The sequence below is a fragment of the Anarhichas minor genome, unplaced genomic scaffold, assembly GCF_050575085.1.
Source record: "Anarhichas minor isolate MPS153535 unplaced genomic scaffold, ASM5057508v1 ptg000006l, whole genome shotgun sequence".
Classification (NCBI taxonomy): Eukaryota; Metazoa; Chordata; class Actinopteri; order Perciformes; family Anarhichadidae; genus Anarhichas; species Anarhichas minor.
Genome location: NW_027466452.1, coordinates 5756914 through 5779414, shown reverse-complemented (window position 1 = coordinate 5779414; position 22501 = coordinate 5756914). Strand labels below are relative to the sequence as shown.

The 22501-nt window shown below is 41.0% G+C and overlaps 2 protein-coding genes across 2 annotated transcripts; both read right to left on the bottom strand.

The window, feature by feature from the left end:
* Positions 1-233: 233 nt before the first annotated feature.
* Positions 234-17157, bottom strand: lyn (LYN proto-oncogene, Src family tyrosine kinase). Its single transcript, XM_076080008.1, has 13 exons — positions 16959-17157; positions 11897-12032; positions 10966-11008; positions 9783-9888; positions 9026-9124; positions 8393-8496; positions 8127-8276; positions 7717-7869; positions 4757-4939; positions 4266-4342; positions 3043-3196; positions 2124-2255; positions 234-1543 (listed from the first exon to the last, which is right to left on the bottom strand). Exons 2-13 carry the CDS (start codon positions 12029-12031, stop codon positions 1341-1343), a joined length of 1539 nt encoding a protein of 512 aa, XP_075936123.1. The 5' UTR covers position 12032; positions 16959-17157; the 3' UTR covers positions 234-1340.
* A 470-nt stretch (positions 17158-17627) lies between these two features.
* Positions 17628-21874, bottom strand: pkia (cAMP-dependent protein kinase inhibitor alpha). The gene is made up of 3 exons (XM_076078331.1): positions 21096-21874; positions 20263-20486; positions 17628-19486 (listed from the first exon to the last, which is right to left on the bottom strand). Exons 2-3 carry the CDS (start codon positions 20423-20425, stop codon positions 19413-19415), a joined length of 237 nt encoding a protein of 78 aa, XP_075934446.1. The 5' UTR covers positions 20426-20486; positions 21096-21874; the 3' UTR covers positions 17628-19412.
* Between the last annotated feature and the right edge of the window lie 627 nt (positions 21875-22501).

Here is a 22501-nt window from a genome sequence, read left to right as displayed (position 1 = left end):
CGGATCCCATTTTGAGAATCACTGGCTTATAATACATGTTTAAATGTTGTACAATGGATATACAAGAAACGTCATTCTGAATACAATTTTTAAATATTAAATTACTAAAATGTAAATCTAATGATCCTTTCTTTTGGGCGTACTTCTTGATACCAAGGACATGAAGCTATTTGTGTAGTTCTCTCAGGTCACTGAGATGAACTTGAATGCAATAAGGTGACAAATTCAAAAGCTTATGAACAGTTTTTCTTTATAAAATCAACAGAATAAGTTGTGAAGTAGGAGTGAGAACTAAGTCTCTTAAAGCTACATGTACAAACATCCAACACAGAGTATACTTTACTGCCTATATACATTTAGCCCATACAAAATGTATACATTCTCATTGCAAATATCAAGTAGCAAACAAACAGCTCATGGATCCAATGTCCAAAACAGCCCATAGAGGGGCTGTAGAGTATCCTTCTTCTGTACATTTAAGGTTCAGTCTAACTATCAAGAGCCATCCAATGTCAAACCAAGTGTAAATTACAAGTCCAGATTACGCTTCTGATTATACCTTAATTGAAACGATTCAAAGAACAGATTACACCCCCTAAAACAAAGAAATAAACGAAACAAATAAGCAAGAAGTACAGTACTTCAATATGAAGCGAGGCGATCAACCTTTCACAATGAAACAGCAAACACACAGAAACAACTCAAACAACTGTGGGGGCTCCCGTCGTCAGAGCAGTTTATGAAATCATATGTCGTGAATTGCAAAACGGATAGTCATAACCTTACATAATATATTTTATAAGTAGGACATGATTTACTCCAATATAAATGTCATCGTGGGATGAATGACAGCCTAGGAGATGGACATTAAGTTTGGTGAATACATATGGTCAAACAATAATTCAGTTATTTAAAGTCAAAGATATGATCACTAAATGTTTGTTCAGTTTGTGCAGAAATCAAGTAACCAATCCTCTTTTATTGTGTCCTGCCTTTGCAAAGTCTTTGTACAATCAGCTGTTTCAGTCCTTCTGTACACAAACATCAAATGAAATGTATTTGGTCCAAATGTTTAAATGCTTTGGCCCAAGACTCCAAAAACATGATTAAGACTCCTTATCTCTGTCATATACCAATTTTGTGCAAAATCCATCTCCCCTCTACCCCAAAATGCTCAATATACTGCAGCACATTCTGGAAACTGCATATTCTGAACAGCAAATATGAAAGAAATGCATTGTATAAATGTATAGAATGTGTCATATATATACACAGAATATTACAAAAACATATCTAAAGTAGCTCCAAACATAACCTGGAGTGAATGTCTCTCTCTCTCTCTATGGTTGTTGCTGGTACTGTCCCTCTGTGGCCGTGTAGAAGTCGTCCAGGACGCTCTGGATGTAGTCGAAGGTGGGCCTGTCCTCGGGTTTGTTCTTCCAGCAGGACGTCACGATCTCGTAGAGCTCGTCGGGACAGTTGTTGGGCTGAGGCATCCGGTAGCCACGCTGCACCGAGGACATCACCTCTGCTTTGGTCATACCTGAGGACGGTGCAGGCAGACATGGAGGAGCCGATACATGAGAGAGAGTGAGAACCAGTAGAGGGCAGTAGAGCTTCGTAACTCTAAGAGCACAATGTTATTTTGTCATTTTGGTTTCCATTGCTTAGTAATCAAGCAACAATCCCACCAGATCCCCAAACCCCCAGGGGGCCACAATTAATCAATTGCTTTTCTTTTATTTCGGAAAAATAGCAATATCCACTACAACAGCACACATTACATAATAAGGGCCTTCAGGAAGCTCCTGTTTTATTAGCCAACCCCGAGTCCCTTAGTTGAAAAGTGACCCTGCATCAAAATTCTACATCATAAAACTTTTAATGTTACAGCTGATAATATGTTTACATTCTTGCTACCACTACTGCTAATGCAAATTTCCCCGCTGTGGGACTAATAAAGGATTATTTGATCTTATCTTAACACTAATAGTCTATTTAACCCTTGAAATGACTCCAGTGACAAATCAAAGCCATACACAATAGGATGAATGCGTTAAGAGAATAGCTTATGGTGGTAATAATAATCACGACACGTAACACATAGTCCGTTTAACGTTCACCTGGGTATGGGACTTTCCCGTAGGTTATAATCTCGTAGAGCAGAACTCCGAAGGACCACATGTCTGACTTGATGGTGAAGGAGCCGTAGTTGATGGCCTCTGGAGCGGTCCATTTGATGGGGAATTTGGCTCCTGCGGGAGGACGTGTCCACAGTTACGCACACACAGGCTTTGTGTCACCGGTAACACATTTATACAAGGATACGTAATATGCCATTCATAAGATCTGTAAATGACAGTTGGAATTCTTCTACTGTATGTAAATAACATGTCAAACATTCCGTCGATGCAATATGTAACGGAAGGTTCCGATTCTATTCATGCACTTGCATTTATTTATAATTTTCCTTTTACTGTAGTTTCAGTATCTCTTGGTTCCAGATCAGTGATCAATGAAGTTTCCTCTTATGACCGAGATGCACACATTCTCTCCCGCATATCTCTCGGCACAGTGTTGTATACTAGACTATCATGTGACCTAGACTGGTCTCAGTGTTGAAGGAAAATAACCCAGTGTGTGGTTTGAGGCCTTCGGAGGTGTTGGTCATTAACGGGTCCACGTGATTTGAGCTTGAAAAAGTGGAGCGTCTGGCAAATGACACCAAACGTCTGGCTTGTCACACAACACGCTGGACTACACACTAATTAGTCGATTCTGCTTCTAGTTCTTAAAAGGGGAGTTTTATTTGAATGTGTCCTTGGTGTCCAATCAGGAAGTCAGCTCATATGTTATGGGGGGGGGGGAAATATCTCAAGACTCAAGACAACAGTGTGACATTTCTTTTGAGTTCAAAGCAGAGAGAGGCAGGGTGTATGTCACTAGAAAGCAACTGTAAGATCTCAGTGTCTGAATCTGTCACACACACACACACACACACACACACACGCACACACACACACACACACACACACAGTTTACCCTCTCTGGCAGAGTATTCGTCGTCCTCGATGATTCTTGCTAGTCCAAAATCAGCTATTTTACAGAGCAGACTCTCTGACACCAGGACATTGGCTGCTCTCAGGTCTCGGTGGATGTAATTCTTCTTCTCTATGTACGCCATGCCCTCCGCTATCTGCAACAGCACAAAGGAAAATACGGTGTGCAAGAGCGGAACGGTACGATCATTATCCCAATAACGAGACGAGCAAAGATGGCAAAGAAAAAAACAATGAAAATCACTCTGTGAGACTGATGCTGTGGGCAGATTCAGACAGGTCTGTGGGTGACACGAGCACGCTAAGGATCCAGTTAAGGCTCGAGCTGAAACAATGAATAGCTGGTGGTGGATTTAAAGAGAGTGTGATGGGCCATTTGCGGTTCACATTTGGGCGTTTGACTGTTAAAAAGAATAGAAAGGGAAATAAGACATTGAATTTGCATTTCTGCATTGTACTACTGTATTTAATTTCTTACACTGCTTTTTAACGTTTCAATGAATGTTCTTACTTGTTTTTAAATGTCCTTTTCTTTCGCCTTATGTTTTGATGCTTTCCATTTTTTTATGTGAAGCACTTTGAATTGCCTTGTTGTTGAAATGTGCTATACAAATAAACTGGCCTTGCCTATTGACTAAATAAAACTGACTCATTAAATAAGAATATTTATTACATTTGGATGAATGAAGTACAAACCAAACCTCACCAAATAATCAAAATGCCTGCCGCTTTACTAAAGCTTCCTTCAAACAAACATGTTTTTCTCTCATATTCTCACTCCATCCCAGGTCACGCTTCTTAGCTTAGCTTTACAATATACATTGATTTATTTCTCATTCAACCGTAAATTAGACTAAAACGTATCAAGGAGCAAGAGTCACCTTTTTCAAGTGTGCATAGTTTAAGGGCAAAAAGAGGAAGAATAATTAGAGTAAAGTGTTTTTTGTGCAGGCCTGTAATTTTTGTACAGGCCTGCACAACAATTACGTAATTCCTACAACGAATTACATAATTTGCTGGAAAAAACAGTTGTTTGAAGTAAATATTCGTTCATTATTCATCAGTGAAGTGTTATATTTCTGCTTTTGGTTATGGTTCCTCCTTTCAGTTCAGCAGTGGAAACAGTGACGTTGCATCTGTTTCACAACCAGGGCGGAGCGTGAGCCGTGAGAAAGAGCAGCATGTCGTGGTCAGTGTGCAAATCACCTGCGCTGAGAAATCGATGAGCTTGGGGAGCTGGAGTCTGCATCCCGCATCGCTCTTTAAGAAGTCTAGTAGGCTCCCTAAGGACCAGGAACAATAAGAAACATTGTCAGTGTCTTGCATGTCTGTGTCCATGTGTCCAACATTTTTTTTTCACTCGTTATAAAAGATTCATCTTTTACTTATGAAGGTTATCCTGAAACAGACTTTTTTTCATCCGTTCATATATCATAAACATTGGAGAGAAACAGTTTTGATCAGACTTGTCTCACTTCCCTCTCAGGGCTTTCATATGCTCCTCTGTGAAATATGTCCAAGGATTAATGTGTGGTCGCATGAATACTGTATGTCACAATACTAAGCTGCTGACAGCAGCACATCTTCTTACAAGATGCTTTTTCTGAATATCTAAAAATACGCTTATTGTCCTGCTGCACTCATTAGAAGGAGCTCCAGATACAAGCTACGTGTCATAAAAAATAAAGCTCATTTACCATTTGACATATATTCCGTGATGATGTAGATGGGGGGTGTCTTGGTGACAACAGCGTAGAGCCGCACCAGCCGGTCGTGCTGCAGCGTCTTCATGATGTTGGCTTCATCCATGAAGGCCTCGACCGTCATGGTGCCCGGCTTCAGCGTCTTCACCGCCACTGTGGTCGCGTTGTTGTAGGAAGCTGATTTCGCAGAAAGTGAAGGAAGAGGGTGATAGAGAAACCATTTATTCTTTTTTCATGGAAATTGTTGCGATAAATATAAGAGCTTGAGGAAAAAAAAGCAAATCAAATGAAGCAACACTCTATTTACTGTGGTAGGTTCAGTAGCTTCACTATTTGACACTAGATGTAGAAAATAAATGACGAAACGTAATGCTGTAATGCTTAAATGATCTTATTTGTTAAGTTGAAGCTGAAATATTACATGACTTTGTGGACAAATATGTGTTTATGCTTTAGTATTGCACCTTCCATAAAGTTAGGTGACTTAAAAATAAAATAAATAAAAAAATGAGGTACAGGTCAAGATATCCTGACTTTTAGCCCCCATTGGTCCAGCTCAGAGAGCACTGGATCCTGCATGTTCCATAATGCAGCACCATATGATACAGTCAGCCACAAACACCTTTAAAGTCCCGTAAAGCAAAAACAAGTGTTCCGAGTTTGTCACAACACCGAAAAACGTGTTATTGACCACCCAGCTTAATTTAAATGCAAAAAAGTAGTATACTCTAAAACACAGGGGGCATGTGTGCTCTGAAACCATGCCCAAACACGGGTGAGGTTTGATAACATATGTGCAGTTACAATGTAAACGAACACAGTGTCATCTCCTATGTGCTGTATATGGTGTCAGAGGAGGGTTTATGCTAAGTGTATGGCTCCAGTGCGTCATCAGGCCATGAAGCCCAAAAAATCTGAGAAACAAAAATGGCGAAAAACAGTTTGAAAGTCCAACTCAACAATTCAGTACTTTACAGGCCTTTTCTTTTCTTTTCACTATTTCAGCAATACTTTTCTAACACAGAAATAGATCTCATATTTTACTTTACCAGGACTTTAAATAACCTCGATGACATCTAAGCTCCCTTTAGAACCACAGAACTGATATTGAGCTGTAAGTGCCACTTTTTAAATAAAAGGGTATTTCTGCAATTTATTCCATTTGCTCCATTTATAAGCCGCGCAGACCTGCACAGGTGTTTTCAGTTTGACTTCCCGAACAGCAGCTGTGGGGGGGATTTGATGGCTTTGGCAAGAGTTCAGGAAACCAAGATGTGCACATTACACTATATTACATTAGAGTCTAATAGCCCACTGCTATCAAATTCAAAACTAAAACTTTTTTCAGGTTTTAGTTTTGAATTTGATAGCAGTGGGCCAAATAAGCAGTCGGAGTTACACCGTACAGCTGCTGTCGACCAAATAAGGCGTTTTAACTCTCACTATGCAATTCCAACGATGCACTTTTACATAACAAGACAATATATAGTACAGTTTACTAGACAAGGTGCTATGTTTAGTTCAGAATATGGACACAGTTTGTTTGAGCCATATACATAACCGGTTTGACAGAATGTATTTTTATAACCTGGGCGTGAAAAACGCAAACGCAATTGCTTCACGGCAATGAATACACATCTATGATATTCTCACATACACAGTAGCTTTTTAAGAAAAGAACCTTTAAATAAAGATAACATCATTATCACAAATAAAACAGTAACCTGATTCCAGGAATTACGACTTCCTCGTCATTACAAACTCACAGATATAACACAATCACACTTTTTTAACATTATGTTGTTAGTTCCCTCTTGTGTCAAAGAATTGCAGCCGCAATTGTGTTTAAAATTATAGTGCTTGAAAGGCAATCGTATAGAAACATCCACAATCGCTGCAACATAGGTAACTATCAGACCACAGCAAGGTTTGTACATATAGTCCCTCTCTACACTATTCTTCTTCTGTGTGTGTGGCATCACCAAACCTCCCTTCAGACTTACTGATGTGCTGCATAGATAAATAAACTGGCAACACTGCTGGTCTTCCCACGACAGTCTTTACTACATGCATGGCCACATTTGAGCCAATGTTCAGTTCTAACCAAAACTATGTGCTACAACTAATAGATAACAAAAGAAGGAAGTCATTTTTGTTTCAATTAGGGGGAAATGGAACTTCCCCGTACTGTTCACTTCTGCAGCTCTGAATTCACAGAAATGAGACAAAGGAATCAGAAATCCCTAAACTCAACTAGACGTTTTTTGTGCATTTTCGTGCATGTGAGCATGCCCCACTGGTGCTATACTGCATATACAGCACCTTTAAGCTTGATTCCTGCATTTCCGTAAAATGCTGGTTATCGGTGTAAATATCGCCAATGCAGGCACGGCGGCCCGTCTGGAACAAGCCCTCCAACAATGTTTTGAGTGGAAAACTGGCACATGTAGATGATTAAGACCATCACCTCAGAAAAATACCACATTCTGTGATACCACTTGCTATATATAGTCAATGCACGAAATATGTCGATCTGACAAGCTTAGCACATCTGCCAGCCGAGCAAGCAGTCATGCCTTTCAAACATAAAGGCAGCAGTAAGTTATAGGGCCCTTCATAGTGTGCACTGGGGCCCCTAATAACTACACTATGCCACTGGACCCTTTTTGCAGTTTCCTAAAACAACATGAGATGTTGTTGTTATTGCTGTGCATAACCTGAGGGCACAATGTGTTGTCTTTTGTCACTTGCCCTGACCGAGACCAATCCATCTTTGTGGGAGCTAAAACTCCCACAATCCAAGCCCTCAAGGTCTCTGAGACACACAAGCCTCTCCATCACGACAAAGTGACAGCACAAAAGGAGAACCTTAGGGAGCTCATTGCGGCCTTGTGTCCCACAGAGAGTTGGAGGGTTGGGCGTAAAACATTTGTTTCTCTCATCTCTTTACTCACCCATCCAGACTTCTCCGAACTGGCCTGCGCCGAGTTTCTTCACCATCTTAATAGAATCTTTGGAAATCTCCCACGCATCTTTGTCCCACGGCTTCTGAGCTTTGGGTTTCACACACATACGGTCCAGTTTACGACACAGGCCGTCTGCTTTGTCTGGAAGACACACACACACACACACACACACACACACACACACACACACACACACACACACACACACACACGCACACACACAAACAGCCGCTGAGGTCTAAGGCATCCTTGAGTTGGCTGTTCAGTTTTATGAATAAAACATCAAAGTCTTTAGGCAATGAATAAAAAACACAATTGATGGCAAACACATGAGAGGGGTTGGGTGACAGTTTTGGAGTAAAGAATATTAGGCAGCTCCACTCTGGAGCTGTACTCACTGTGGTAGTGTTTGATCATACCGCCGATGCTGGGGAAGGAGATTTTAGGAGAGATGTAATAGCCGCCATTATCCAGCATCCTTATCTTATAGTGCTTGACCGAATCTGTCCCCTCGGCGCCCACGTCTCTGACGGACAACGAGTAACTTCCTGCGGAAGTGTCGGCAAGTAACAGAGAGTGATTGGAAACGAAGCAGGAGGAAGACGACGTATTGAGAGCGTGGGATGTGTCTCCATCTGTCTCGGGGCTGTTGTGATTTCCATACCTTTTGATGTTTCACTTTCCCTGATAAGGTAAGAGCCTGGCTTGTTCACAGGCGCCAACAGCTGCCTCTCCGCATCCTTTCTTGTGATGTCCTTGAAGAACCACCTGCAATGAATGTGGGAATGCACTGAATACACAAAACGCGCAGATTTCTTATACATTCATTGTGACTTTCCACCCAATTTTTGCAAATGGCACCTCGGGTCGTGTCAAAGGGGGGGCAGGCGGAAAAGAAAGGAGCCAAACGCAGACCAGGCAGACAGATGAGTAGTAAATGATTTAATCAAAGATGAAGTTACAAATTAGAAAGTCGGAAACAACAAAGGATCAGAGGAGGAATAAATAGGGAGTGACACATTGGGAAGTGGGAGGTCTGAGGGACAAGAGAAAGGTGAAGCTAATCAGGACGGGACAGACAATCAACGAAGGCCAGAAGTCACACAAAAGGCAAGGACATGAAACCAAACAAAGGACACACGAGGAACTTCAGAAATAAAACAGACTCAACAAAACCCAGTTTACATTGCGATGACAATCGTCAGCAGGAAACAAAATGTTTGTCGCAATAAAACATCCTTTTTCAAATACTGTTTATTGAGAGCCAAAAAAGTAATAAAAGTAATTTATTACTCACTCCTCTGTTTCCATGGTGTCAGCTTTGGCGACATAATTGCACGGGATGAATCCTTCTTTGTTGGTTATCAGTGACTTCGCTTTCCACCACTCCCCATGGCTGCAGGAGACAGCGATCCATTTCAGCACAAGTATTGTTTTTCTTTGATTGTCAGCCATGTATATGCAGTGATGTGTGCTGTGTGTGTGTGTGTGTGTGTGTGTGTGTGTGTGTGTGTGTGTGTGTGTGTGTGTGTGCTTTATAACTATTAACTACTGTGCATGAGGGTCATATTAGTGTGTGCTGAGAACCATCGTAACTACCTTATCCCGTTGATCTTAAGTGGCTTTAAAGTAGAGATAATATATTATCTATGCACATGAAGAAGTCAAATATCCATTCATCAGCCCGTTACAACACGTCATTGTGATTATAAGAAGCTTACTGTACAGTGAGAGGGACAACGTTTTCTAATTTAATGCATCGGTCTCATGTCTTAGGCATCATTTATACTTCTGAAATATATATATTAGTAGTATTTGAACGTTCTGATCTTCACTTGAATTTTCTGGTGAGTCTGTCATGAGTGGGTGCATGAGGGTTGAAGAGGTTACTGTGAACTCTGACAGTCTCCTCATGTGGTGTGCAGCTAAAACAATGCTCCATTTCGTAGCTTGTTCAAGCGTCCGTCTGCGGTTCCCGCCCTTGTTGCAGTATATAAACAATGAATAACATTTCTGGAAGTTGAATCGGTCACCATCGATTGTCGAACACTCACTCCTCTAAGATCTTCATCTTTTCTCCTTTCTTGAATCCTAAGTCGTCGGGATGCACAGCTTCATACGGGTAGAGGCTGATCACAGTTTTACCGACCACACTTTTCTCTGAGAGAGCGAACAGAAAAGGATATCAACATGTCAGATACTGCACCACAAAACAAATACATAATTTTAAGTCAGCTGCACATGCCTGAATACTTTCGTTATTTTTTTAAAGTAATTCAAATTTACAATTTTTTCATCTCCCACATAACGTGGCTTAAATTCACAAAGAAAGCTCAGTTATGGCCAACATATGCTAGTAGCCTGCTGGTTTGCGTTAAGCTTGTCTGGAAGATGTAAGCCTAGGTAGGTCACCAGCTTTTTAACACTTTTAGATTACATTGACTCTTGTTACTGTAACAACTTCCCATTTTTGTGCACTTCTACCGTTTTTGAGTATGTTTGAAAACGAGTCATTTGGCTTCGGTACTTTGCTCATTTCAGTCGCATCGGTTCTCGAGTATAAACAAAAGTCAACATCGTGATAAAATGTGTGACAATGGAACAGAGGACAGGAGATGAATCAGCAGCTGCAGCATAGAAGAAGTAGCACGTGTGCGTCTACAGCGGTTTGTCAACATTTGGTGAACCTGGAGGTCAGCGTCTCCCTGGTGTCCGATGGGATCTTTCTATTGCATTTTGGATTATAGCAGAAATCCAAAATGCTTAACCTTGTGTTAACTACAGATCTTATTCCCAGCATCTGAGCAAAAACCCACTAAACAAACATTGACTCTGAGGTAACTAAAGTAATCTGATTTACATATTAGGTTCAGCTTAACTTCATTGTTTAGCACAAAATGAGAACTGTGGATTTTGTCCTCCATCTCTTACATTGAGCTGGGGAAGCATAGCCTCATAGGCAGGAGTAATTACAGGTCAAGTCTTTTCATTTACATGTGGGCATGTGTGTATAATATAAAGACAGACGTTTGACTCTGAACCCTTTAATGCTGCTAGCTTTCATTGTGAGTATTATGTTGTAGAAATGTTAAACATAGTCATAGCAAAGACATGCTGCTCCCTCACCCATGCATTTTGTCTTCCAAATGTGAAAGCTGTCCAACAACTTGGTTTTATACCAATACTTTTGCAAAATAAAGTAAAAATGAAACACACATAAGAAGAAATGTGACATACCTTCCATCTTTTGGAACACCTGACCAGGTAACAGGGAGTTATCCTGCAAAGGCAGACCAAGAGATCCATCAGAGACTGTGTGTCCATGTTCACAGAGACACCAGCTGCTTCTTACACAATAGTTATAGTATTATATCTATTTATCTATCTGTCTGTCTGTCTGTCTGTCTGTCTGTCTGTCTGTCTATCTATCTATCTATCTATCTATCTATCTATCTATCTATCTATCTATCTATCTATCTATCTATCTATCTATCTATCTATCTGTCTGTCTGTCTGTCTGTCTGTCTGTCTGTCTATCTATCTATCTATCTGTCTGTCTGTCTGTCTGTCTGTCTGTCTATCTGTCTGTCTGTCTGTCTGTCTATCTGTCTGTCTGTCTGTCTGTCTGTCTGTCTGTCTGTCTATCTATCTATCTGTCTGTCTATCTGTCTGTCTATCTATCTGTCTGTCTATCTGTCTGTCTGTCTATCTGTCTGTCTGTCTGTCTATCTATCTATCTATCTATCTATCTATCTATCTGTCTGTCTGTCTGTCTGTCTGTCTGTCTGTCTGTCTGTCTGTCTGTCTGTCTGTCTGTCTGTCTACTATCTATCTCTTCTAGACTACACTCTTTCACAATACTTCCAATTCCCTCTGCTATGTAATCGTGTAAGACAGGGAACTTCTGTTCATTAGGAAATACCTGAGTCACTATTTCTCAGAATCATTCAGAAAGGGTGTAAAAATACTTCCTTGAGAACTGAATATTCTCACTTTCAAGACATTCTGCATTAGTTCACTTTCTAATTCACCAGGGCACAATTAAATAAAAAACATAACAAGCTTGATTTTTATGCTGTGACTTTCCACCTCAAATCAAGTGTATCTGAGAGAGCACAAATCAGTATCTCATTCTGGTTTCGCTCAGCACAGCTGTCTGGCTACTTACTGTGTTGCTTTTTGTGTTGGAGGTTGTTGGGTCTCTGACATAGTGCGTGGGGTCGGTACGTACAGTCTGCTGGCCGGTCTTCCCATCCACACCTCCGCTCAGACGGTCTCTCAGCGTGGACTTCATACAGCCCATACTGCAGGGGGAAGTGAGAAAAAGGAAGCGTGAGCTGGAGTGTTACACGTTTACCATTTACAGCTGCTGAAGCAAACAACACTCTAAAATGTTTGCCACCAAACACCTGTGACTTTTCAGCTCTTGCACGTCAGAATAACTCTTAACCAAACCAGTGGCATGTTCATTTTTTTTTTCTTGGTGTTTCAAAAAAGGGAAAGAGGAAATGCACATGGACACTTAGAAACTGACAAGAACCTTACAGCTATGTTTGTAGCTCCAAATGAGTCTTTTTTGCTACTGCATGGTCAGTGCTTTCAATATCACTTCCATGGCATCAAATAGGGCAGTGGCCCTACATTAACAACTACGACACTCTACGTGGACGTAGTTATGGTGGGAGTAGAGGAGGAAGTCAGGCAACGTGATATAACGAGTAACAAATCCGCGTAGGGAGGACGTTGGGGTCGATGGTTCCAAAAACAAGACGGGGTCTCTTTGCAGGCTCGCAGACTCCACAACACATCACCTCAGATAACTTCCGAGATTAACATACTTATTTTAACCCAAAACCATGATCTTTTCCTAAATCTATGACTGTTTTGAGGGTGTAACACGAAGGTGTGTCTAGGCCTCGATGTGCACTCACAGATAGACCTACTTGTAAAAACACAGGACTTTCAGCCAGGAGACCACTGTTTGTGTCCCGTGGCGAGTAATATTGTAATATTGTAGCCTATGTACGCAAGTTGAGTTATGTAACATAGCATAACATACCTAAGTAAAGTTGCGTAAAACATACTTAACTTTCGTTGCATACGTAACGTATTTAACTGCGTGACAAATATACTTCTTTTAAGCCAAACCAAATTCTTTTCCTAAACCTAACCAAGTACTTTTTTTGCCTGAACTTAACCAAGTTGTTTCCTGGAAACACTGAAGTTTATTTTGAAAAGCCAGCGTATGCATGTAACGAACGGGTATTGACAGGAGCAAATCTGTCTTTAGAGGGGTACCGAGGGTGTCAGAAAAATAAAGTTAAGTAATATGCAACTATTTTGCAGTTAAAGAACATACATTTTTGTGGGAACTTCTTCCCACAGTCCAAAAAAACCAACATCCAGGTTCGGTTAGTTTGTAACTCTGATGGTGTTAAGGGTTGTCTGTCTCTCTGTGTGTGATTGACTGGAGTAAATGCTGTTTCTGAAATGTTTCCACAGCGATAAGCACAAAATACCTATAATCTATAGCATAATTCCAAAAAATATTACTTTGATCCATAAGGAAACTCTATTTATTAATAGATATAATATATATGTAATAGTCTGCTGTACTGTGTCAGCATCCAGTCCATTCAGTGTAAAAAAAGATTTTTTTTTTTTATTGTGGCTTGAGGCTGCAGGATGTTTACTGCTAACCAGCATGAAACCCACAAACACTGACACACCATGCCATTTGTACAGAAGCACATACAGATATATGTATATATCAAATATTTTTAACTATAAACTTCCACAGATGTTTCCTGTGTGAAAAGCAGTGGTATATCAGCATAGGTGTTAATGAGCGCGATGTGAAAGTGTGTAGCTCTGTGATATTCAATTAGCCTTAATTTTATGACTATGGATTGTTCATGACAGTTTTGTACCCTCTGTTTTTTTAAGCATGCTGGCATCTTGACTCTGATGGCAGTGTCATAGTTTGCACTGGAGATAAGATGAGATATTCTTTTATTTAACTCTTGTTTTTGCATCTGGCTTTGTATATTTACACCAAACTCTTACCAGTGAAAGAGGAAGACGTGACAACTTTTAGCACACGTCCCAACGTCACCTGCAGTATTATGTTTGTTTAAGGGAAGCACACACACACACGCACACGCACACACACACACACACACACACACACCTAGTTATAAATCAATTTTATGCATCTAGCAAATAACCCTCATTGCAATGTTTATATGGACATGTGATAAGGATGCTCTCAACAATGCAGACCGACAGTTAAAACTGATTTTTTTTGTTTGAAAAGCTTAGGTTTCCTTTCCTGTGGAACTATCTACTCAAACTTTGGACCCATTGGAGAATATTTAACCACTTTTCCAGCTTTGTTTCATTCCGCTTTATTGATCTTGGACGCGGCAGAGTTTGCTTCCTCATTGCATATCTCTTCGTTTTTTTAAATGTATTTAATCTTTGCTTTTCTCTTCTCAACTTATTTAATAAGGTCCCGACTTTTTGTCCATTCAGCTTGCATAAGTCAGTTTTGGTGTTTAAACTAGCAAAATATTAAAATAATTGCTTCCATCAATTTTACTTGAGTGTGTACATGAGTGTGTACACTAAGAGTATGTGTTAAAGTAGTTATTATATCACATACTCATATGAGTATGTGCTGGCATGATGTTTGACATGTGAAGATTAGGTTGGATCTGCTGCATTGATACATTGATGCAGGGAGTTTAATAAGGCATCACAGCAGCAGTTCATGTTGCTCACACCTGTTTTCTAAAAAAAGAAGAACAGCAGTGCTGCTACTTTTCCAGGAAACCGAAATGCATGAGTGAACACCAACAGAGACAGCGGGAACACACTTAGCTAGTTCTGTGGGCCAGCGAATGCTCTTTAAAACAGCAGGAACAGAAGTCAGGATGTTAACGATGGCTCTCACAGTAAATGGTCCCGGGCCAGTCAGAAGAGAAAGTAGGCTCGGTCACATGACAGGTTAGGAGGAATCACCAATGACGAGCAACAACCAAGCATTGATTACATACATCCCATTGCTATTAGCTATAAGCATTTTGCTTTTTGGCCTTAAAGTCGGCCTAAAAGACACTTTGACAGCTGTGACGACCCTCTCTGCCTGTTCGTTTGGCTGCCTTCCTTGCAGGTGTGGAGGTGGGTGTGGCAGAGGGTCGTCAGGCAGAGTGGAAGCACCTGAGACCATTAGCAACACTGGCCCTGTGTGCCAGAGCACCCAGTATAAAATCCCTCTGGATTCTCAGTTGGTCTCTCGCTCCTTCCTGACACACCCACTTTGGTTTTGGTTGCGGTTTTGGTTGGTTTCTACGCTATACAACACTGCATATACACTTTACATGCACCCACTCACCTAACACTGCTGAAATGACTGACTTCACATGTCACTGTTAGTTTGTTTGTCTTTTATATGACTTTAAACTTAATAAATAATTGATAAACTGCTCACGAATGCCCTGACTTTTCCGAATGCTAAATATGGCTGTTAGCTATGTCGATATCTAATGTTCGCAAAGGAAAATATAAATAGATTATGCAAATATAACCCCAGCTGTTTTATTCCACTCACACTCATTTCCATCCACAACATTTCCAAACGAAGTTGGGGCGGGGGGTGTAAACCAATTCAAAACACCAGCAGAGCTTGTAATGCGGCGTCTTTGTCATACAGCGTCTTTGTTCCCATGTACCCCATCGTAGTTAGTGTTTGCATGCTAACATGCACCCAGTGACACAGCTAACATGCTTATTAGCATGTTTAGCAAGTATAATGGTTTTATGAATCTTAGTTTAGTGTGTTAGCATGCTGATGTTAGCTAGTTATTAGTGCTAAACACAGAGAACAGCTGGGGCTGATGGGAATGTTTGGCAGGTTTTTGAAAACATTGGACAGCCTGTGATTTTTCTTGATGTTGGAAAGATGAAAAGTCAGGAAATTTCCAAAGTTATTAGCTTGCAATTCATTCAGAGTGGGACATGAATGATTGTGTACCAAATTTCAGGGCAAACCGTCCAGTAGGCTAGTATATCAAAATGTTGTGCCAATCCCTCCAAAGTAAGAGTTCACCGTAGACAGTAGGATTTATATTGAAGGGAAATATTTCATTTTGCCATCCCTAGATTGAGAGCTAAGAACTTAAAGCGTTAAAAACTCCAATAGCTGCATAAAACATTACCCTCGTCTTCCACATAATCTTGCTTTTACTCCTAAGGAAATCAAGTTCATAAGTCACGTTTTCTTTTGAGTAATAGTATGCAAATACAAGTGGTTATTGTCCCCAAAGATATAGATCACAGATTGTTTGGTTAAGAGTTAGGGGAGAAAAAAAAGGTTCAAGCACTCTCAACTCAATGGTAAACAAAAAAATGGACACACTTGAAAACCAGGATTGAGGCTGAATACGTTGTTAACTTGTCTAAATAGAGGTTTATGAATCGAGATGATGATACACATTGCTGAGTCAAACAATGTGAGCAGTTGGGCAGTTTGTCACAGCTTCATTGGTTCAGTGCCTTTGTTATATTTTTAACTTGACAGTCAAGCAAACAGCAGGAAACCATAAGGGTCTGAACAGATTAGGAGCCGACACACACACACACGCACGCACGCACGCACGCACGCACACACACACACAGTGTAGTCTGCTATGACCAACATACAAACTTCCTCCTTTAGCATTGGACTGAGCCCATAGTCTGGAGTGGTGAAGAAATGAAAGGAGCGGTGGTAATCCACTGCAGAATGCGATGCAACTACTTGACAAATCCGGTCGGCATATACTGCCACCTGAGACCATCTAATTCAGTTAAACCAGCTTCATTTCTGAAACATGCAACTTACAAAATATTATTTTAATCTGAATATGACAATCTTGACAATCTTGACAAAGCACACATGAAGTTCCATAACAAACACCTTTGACATTCAAGAAAGAAACCAACAAACAATTTTCAAATAGGCCGAAACTCAATTTAAAGCAAATACCTGAAGCGGATTGAATCGTTAAAAATCACAGTTAAACCAAAAATTCCCAATCGTTTCCTACAAATGAAACTGAATTACTCATCTTTATAACTCTTCTATTGTGTGTGTGTGTGTGTTTGTGTTGACAATGATGAGATCACACAATGACCTGATGCCCATCTCTGACTGCTGTTATTCACACCTCGCATGCATTTGTGCTTACCTCTCTCTGTGTGTGTGTGTGTCCCCGCTGAAGGAAACAGTTCATCCACTGCCAACAAGTGTTTTTTTAGTCCTCGGAGTTCTTTTCTGTGTTTTTAATCATCAGATTGACACACAGGCTGCTGGACAGGCGGTATCTGGTTCGCCAAGTGGGTCGACACGGACTGTTACGCTCGTCCACCAGAATGAGGAACTTAGACAAACTGGCCGGGGACTTTTTTTTCTGACTGAAACTTCCTGGTACAATTGTCTAATGATTATTTGCATAATCAGCAACACCACACACATACGCACACGCACTGGGGCACAGCAGACAGATGGTCTTTCACGTCTTTACATACGGAAACACTATGTTTGTTAATGTTGAAGTAGAGAAGAGTTTAAAATGTTATAAAAGACAAACAAACAGAATCCCTTTGAGGAAATTAAAGATGTTATGATTGTTTTTTGTCTACTTACATCCAATAATGAATATACAATATTTTTAATAAAGATCATATAAATGTAACATATGCTTAACATTTACCATAATTTGAGTGTCATGCGTGTTACATTTTATAAATTCCCCCACAGCGCTACCTGTTGGCCAAATTGCAGAAGTACAACATGACAAGCAACTGCATTTTTCTGTCATCAGTTCTTTACTTTGTTTTGACACACGGAGTAGAAAACATGGTTACAGACAGAGAAACACTGACACATTTAGCAGAATCATGCACCTGCTATATTTCTGCATGCAGAATTATGAACGGCTGAGTTTATACAGCCGGCGGGAGTCACTATACGCTCACATGGCATTTTACAACTGGAAAAACCTGAAAAAAAGCATCGAGCTGCAGTATGACAGGAAGATTATACTTAGTAAAACTGGGGAGAAAGTAACAAAACACACAGTTTTAACAGAGCATGCGTGACGGTCTTTACAGATGGTGATTATAGGATGAATCCATTATTTAACAAAGGAGCAGGAATGTAGTTCAGGCTCAATGTCCGAGATAGAAACCTTCACACAAACGTGTTACACTTTACCGGAAGCTCTACTGAGTATTGCATATCTACATTTAAGGAAAAGTTTGACATTTTGGGAAACTTATTGGCCTTACTGCCGGGAGTGAGATGAGAACGATACCACCCCTCACATCTGTGTGCTAAATATGTAGCTGGAGCAAGCAGCTGTTTTAATTTAGCTTAGCGGACTAGCTTGATTAGCTTATCTACATTAGGGTCACAAATCAACAGAGAGAGGAGCAACACACTTGGCTTATAGTTTAGTCGCAAGTCAAAGGTCAGGAGGAATCAAACAAACGCTTTGAGGCCACACCTGTACAGCTTTGAGCTTAGCTTAGCATAAAGACTGGAAACGAGGGGGACAGCTAGCCTGGCTTACCTCTAAAGCTCGCTGTTTAACACGTTATGTCTCATTTGTGTAATCCAAAAAAACCACAGACTGTATCAAAGAGTGGACGTAGACTCCGTGATTTAAACAGGTGAGTTATTTAATAATCCCCCCCAACAGACATGAGATTGGCATCGATCGTCTCCTAGCTCTCCGACAAAAAAAAGCCAATAAGCCCATCTTCCCAAAACTTCTAACTACTACTAGGTTGTGATTATAATGGCATCATTAGAAAAGTTAAAAAAAAACAAGTATCAACATTTCAAAAGACAGTGTACCATCATCATTTCTTATTCTAACCACTGAGCCATTGAACAACGCCATCCATACTGTACGGATTGTAAATGTATTATTGAGTATTGTGGGTCAATAGAAGACTGTCACACCAAATACAAGTCTGCTGCTTCCAACAGTACAGGATGTCTTTTTTTACCCATCGCCCCGGTAACAGCCAAAGTAACCGAGCCCCGGTGTTTTTCTTCTCTGCGCTTTCCAGCTTCGCTACAGCCGAGCGGTCCAATTCTCTCTACAGTGTTGTCAATTTAAAGGAAGCACAAGCCATTACCTGGCAATGTAATCTCTACCAGCACCACTACAAACATGCTACTCCCACTGTGACCCATTACATCAGCACGTCTCAGTGGTCTCACAAATTGCCTGCGCGACTACAAAACTCACACAGGGTGTCTCTTTATGTCCTCTTTGCGTTCCCATCATCCAGCCTGTGTGTTTAGGAACTAAGACTGAAAGTAAAATTATGTGTACATGAGCTACATGTTTGTCTCTCTCGCTTCCTCCCACTCTGAAATACACCCCTGCCAACAGTCTAGTTATTCTAGTGCACAGCAGAGCCACATGAGAGCACTGAGTGATCACATTGCAGCACAGCGCCTCAACAGTGGATTTGGGGGGGGGGGGGGGGGGTCAGCGCTCTGCTCGTGGGCACGTCAGCAGCGGTGGTGCTACCCTCCGACAACCAGCCCGCTTTGGACTTCCATCGCACCGGCGGCTGGAATCCGTCCCGCAGCTCTCTGTCCACAGGCAGGAGTGTGTGAGTGGTTAGCTGTTCCTCTGCCCCATCTCCCTGTGGGACGCGGAGGAAGAGCTCTGGCTGTCCTCGGTGTCGCCGCCGTCTAACGAGGACAGGGATGACAATTTACAGGACATAAATATTAACAGGATTATGTCAGTGTTTTTTGTCCCTGGGCCCCAACCATCCTTACCTTTTTTTGCCAAGCTAGTGGCGTGGCTCTAGGGGTAGCAATGTCTGTCTATTGATCGGTCCAGACTCTTTGCTCCGGACTGAAATCTCAAGAAATATTGGATATTCAAGGTCCCCAGAGGATGAATTCAAATAACTTTTTCATCTAGCGACATTAGAATTCAATTCACCAGACACTCTGTTTATGACCAAACAAACTGTAAAACTATTGATATTCCCATCAGCATCAGCCCTACTTTGTCTTCAGTGCTGATTTTAGCAAATGTCCGCATGCTAATATGCTGAACTATGTCTTACAAGAGTTGTATGAAAGTCAACTCACAGAGGACTGGCTTTCCGAATCAAACATTTTCTGACTCAGAAAGAACAGGGTCTCTTATTTCTAAATAGCTACATAATAGCAGATGCAAACATTTTAACTGTACGCTTGTCTTTTTTTTCTTCAGGAGTGCCTCTCTTTTCCTAAAAAATACACCAACAAGCAACTTCCTTACTGGCCTCTACACGTGATCCACACAGAGACCCAGTAGTCCTTGTGGAAAATGTCCGTACTGTCTGTAGATAACATTTCCCATACATATATCTGACCGCTGACATCACATACAGTTACCCAGCAGTTTTTTTAAACATGCTCAAAACATAAACTCAGTCCAAGGCGATCAACTCCGGTACAACGCAGCGGTTTACCTCCCCCTCCCGCGTTGATGTGCAGCTGGGACAGAGACAGGGTGAGGGGCAGCCCTCGGCCCTCGGGGTCGGTGGGACTCTGCAGGATGTCGTGCATGGCGTTCCTGCGTCCCGTCCTGCCGGAGGCGATGAAGTCTGCATACGTGGCCTCAACATCAGACATCGCTCGTGCATCCTTCACACAGCAGCACCTACAAGGAGAGCAGCCGTGGCATCAGCTCCATCTGTCAGAGTGTGCAAATGAATGTTCCATTTTAAAACTCTCCACACAGTGTGTGTGCAACAATGAAGCAGGGCAAAGCTGACAGCACATGGCACATGCATATACTCATTAGGATACATGTTACTCTACGAATAGTAATACTACTAATTAATACAACGCAAGAAGGCAGTTATAGCATCACATTATTTTTCTTCATTTTAATTATTTTTAAACTCAATACTAGGCTACAAGCACTGAATTAATTAATTAAACCTGAGCTTTCTTCAGTAGGCTAACCATGTCATGCTAACCAGGCAGCCCGTCCGTAGCTAGGCCCACAGGTCAAGAATCAGGTGTGGAACTGAACCACGAGTCAAATCACATTCACATAATATCTCATGACATAATAGTATTATGTCGATGCATTGTCTTACCTTCACTTAACAGCTCTACCTGTGTTGTGACCTAAAGCTAGCTACATGTCATGGGAGTGTTTTGACGTTCAAAGCAGAACAGGCCCGACATCACATCAAAAGAGCCAACAAAAACAAGCTAAACTGAGCACACAAAACAATACAGAAGCAGACCCACGTGCTGTAGGTAATAATCCCACGGCCTTACCACTACGTACCGAGACGAGTCAATGCGTGGAAATCATTTCACAGTATTATTCCCATCAGTAGGACGCTTTGAATAGTCCACAGTCCATTCTCCATTGCCGTCGCATCTTCCTCCTTCGCGACCAATCAGCAGCCGCGACCCCGCATCTGGGCGCTGATAGGTCAGGAGACACAAAAGGATGAGAGCAGAGCGTTTGCACGGAGCAGCACCAGCAACAAAGGTTTATGCTGCATTCAAAGTCACCTCGTAAATCTCAACGAAATGACGAAAGTGTCTATTTATCTTTCTATCTATGATGCTGTTGGCTATTTGGATGTTGAACAAATTAAAACAGTAAGAATAAAATAGAATTGAATCAAATAAAAATCAAGTCTGACAGTTGACCGGCAAAATACACAAATTAGACCTAATAAAATATATAATTAATTAACGGTATAATTAATGCCTCCTGAAAGGCATCACTCAATTTATACACCGAGCATATTTCAGAACATGTAGTTTAATGTGCTTTACAGTAGAGACTAAAAATATAAAATATAAAAAAACAGGAAAAATCACAGATTGAAAAGACATTTAAAAAAAGACAAATTAAAGGAATTAAATAAAGGAATTATAGTGTAATAGTGTGCAAAGTACGATAATACAAACTACTGCACTTTTTAGGTGCTCTGAACTTGTAAGGTCTATATTTCCCACTGCACTCGAAGGCGGCGAAATACTAAAGCTAACTACAATAATCTCACTCAATTAGTGTTTGCAGTTTAATGACTTTATATACGCATGTTTATTCCAGCTACTGGATTTACAACCTACAGTACCATGTGCTGCAGTGAAGGGTAACCCATCTACCTCACATCTGAGAATAGAGTTACAGAAATGATGCGCACTCTGTCTTGAGTATAATCAACACCCAGGGTTTAAAACTAAGTAAGAAGTCTGGGTCCATAATAACAAGGGCAATGGGGGCTCATGAGCACATTTTTTATTTTTGTCTTCATGATTACCTTCACATAAGGTTGTAAGTCAAAGTTTTGATTCAGTATCGACTGTATCTCTCTCTTAAATTGAATGAGATGCTGTGCTCAGTGTCACATTGCATTAGTGTGGAGGATATTCGCTCTTCTATGATGATGTGAAACTGTAGCTAGCTAGCTATGTCCCAATTCAGCGGCTGCATTTGTAGACCGGTTGCGTCATATTCACTTTTAAATGTAGGTATAGGGTTTCAACCCACTCGAATATCACCGATACAAATGTTAAAACAAAAAACAAGGGACCTTATAACATCGCGTTTGTTAAAATGATCGGTTAAGATACGTACGTTTGTAGCTGACAAGCTAGCTAACGTTAGCGGCAGCTCGTCTGCCTACATCCGCCCGTAGTTAAGCCTTGGAAAGTAACTTTTAATGCCTTCAA

Excerpts from the sequence above, each read along its gene's own strand:
- lyn (XM_076080008.1), bottom strand. The coding sequence starts at position 12,031 with ATGGGCTGTATGAAGTCCACGCTGAGAGACCGTCTGAGCGGAGGTGTG. Across the intron at positions 8,497-9,025 it reads GACACCATGGAAACAGAGGA|GTGGTTCTTCAAGGACATCA; the intron begins GTGAGTAATAAA and ends CATTCATTGCAG. Across the intron at positions 4,343-4,756 it reads CACGGAATATATGTCAAATG|GGAGCCTACTAGACTTCTTA; the intron begins GTAAATGAGCTT and ends CCTGGTCCTTAG.
- pkia (XM_076078331.1), bottom strand. The coding sequence starts at position 20,425 with ATGTCTGATGTTGAGGCCACGTATGCAGACTTCATCGCCTCCGGCAGG. Across the intron at positions 19,487-20,262 it reads CATCAACGCGGGAGGGGGAG|ACGGCGGCGACACCGAGGAC; the intron begins GTAAACCGCTGC and ends TGTCCTCGTTAG.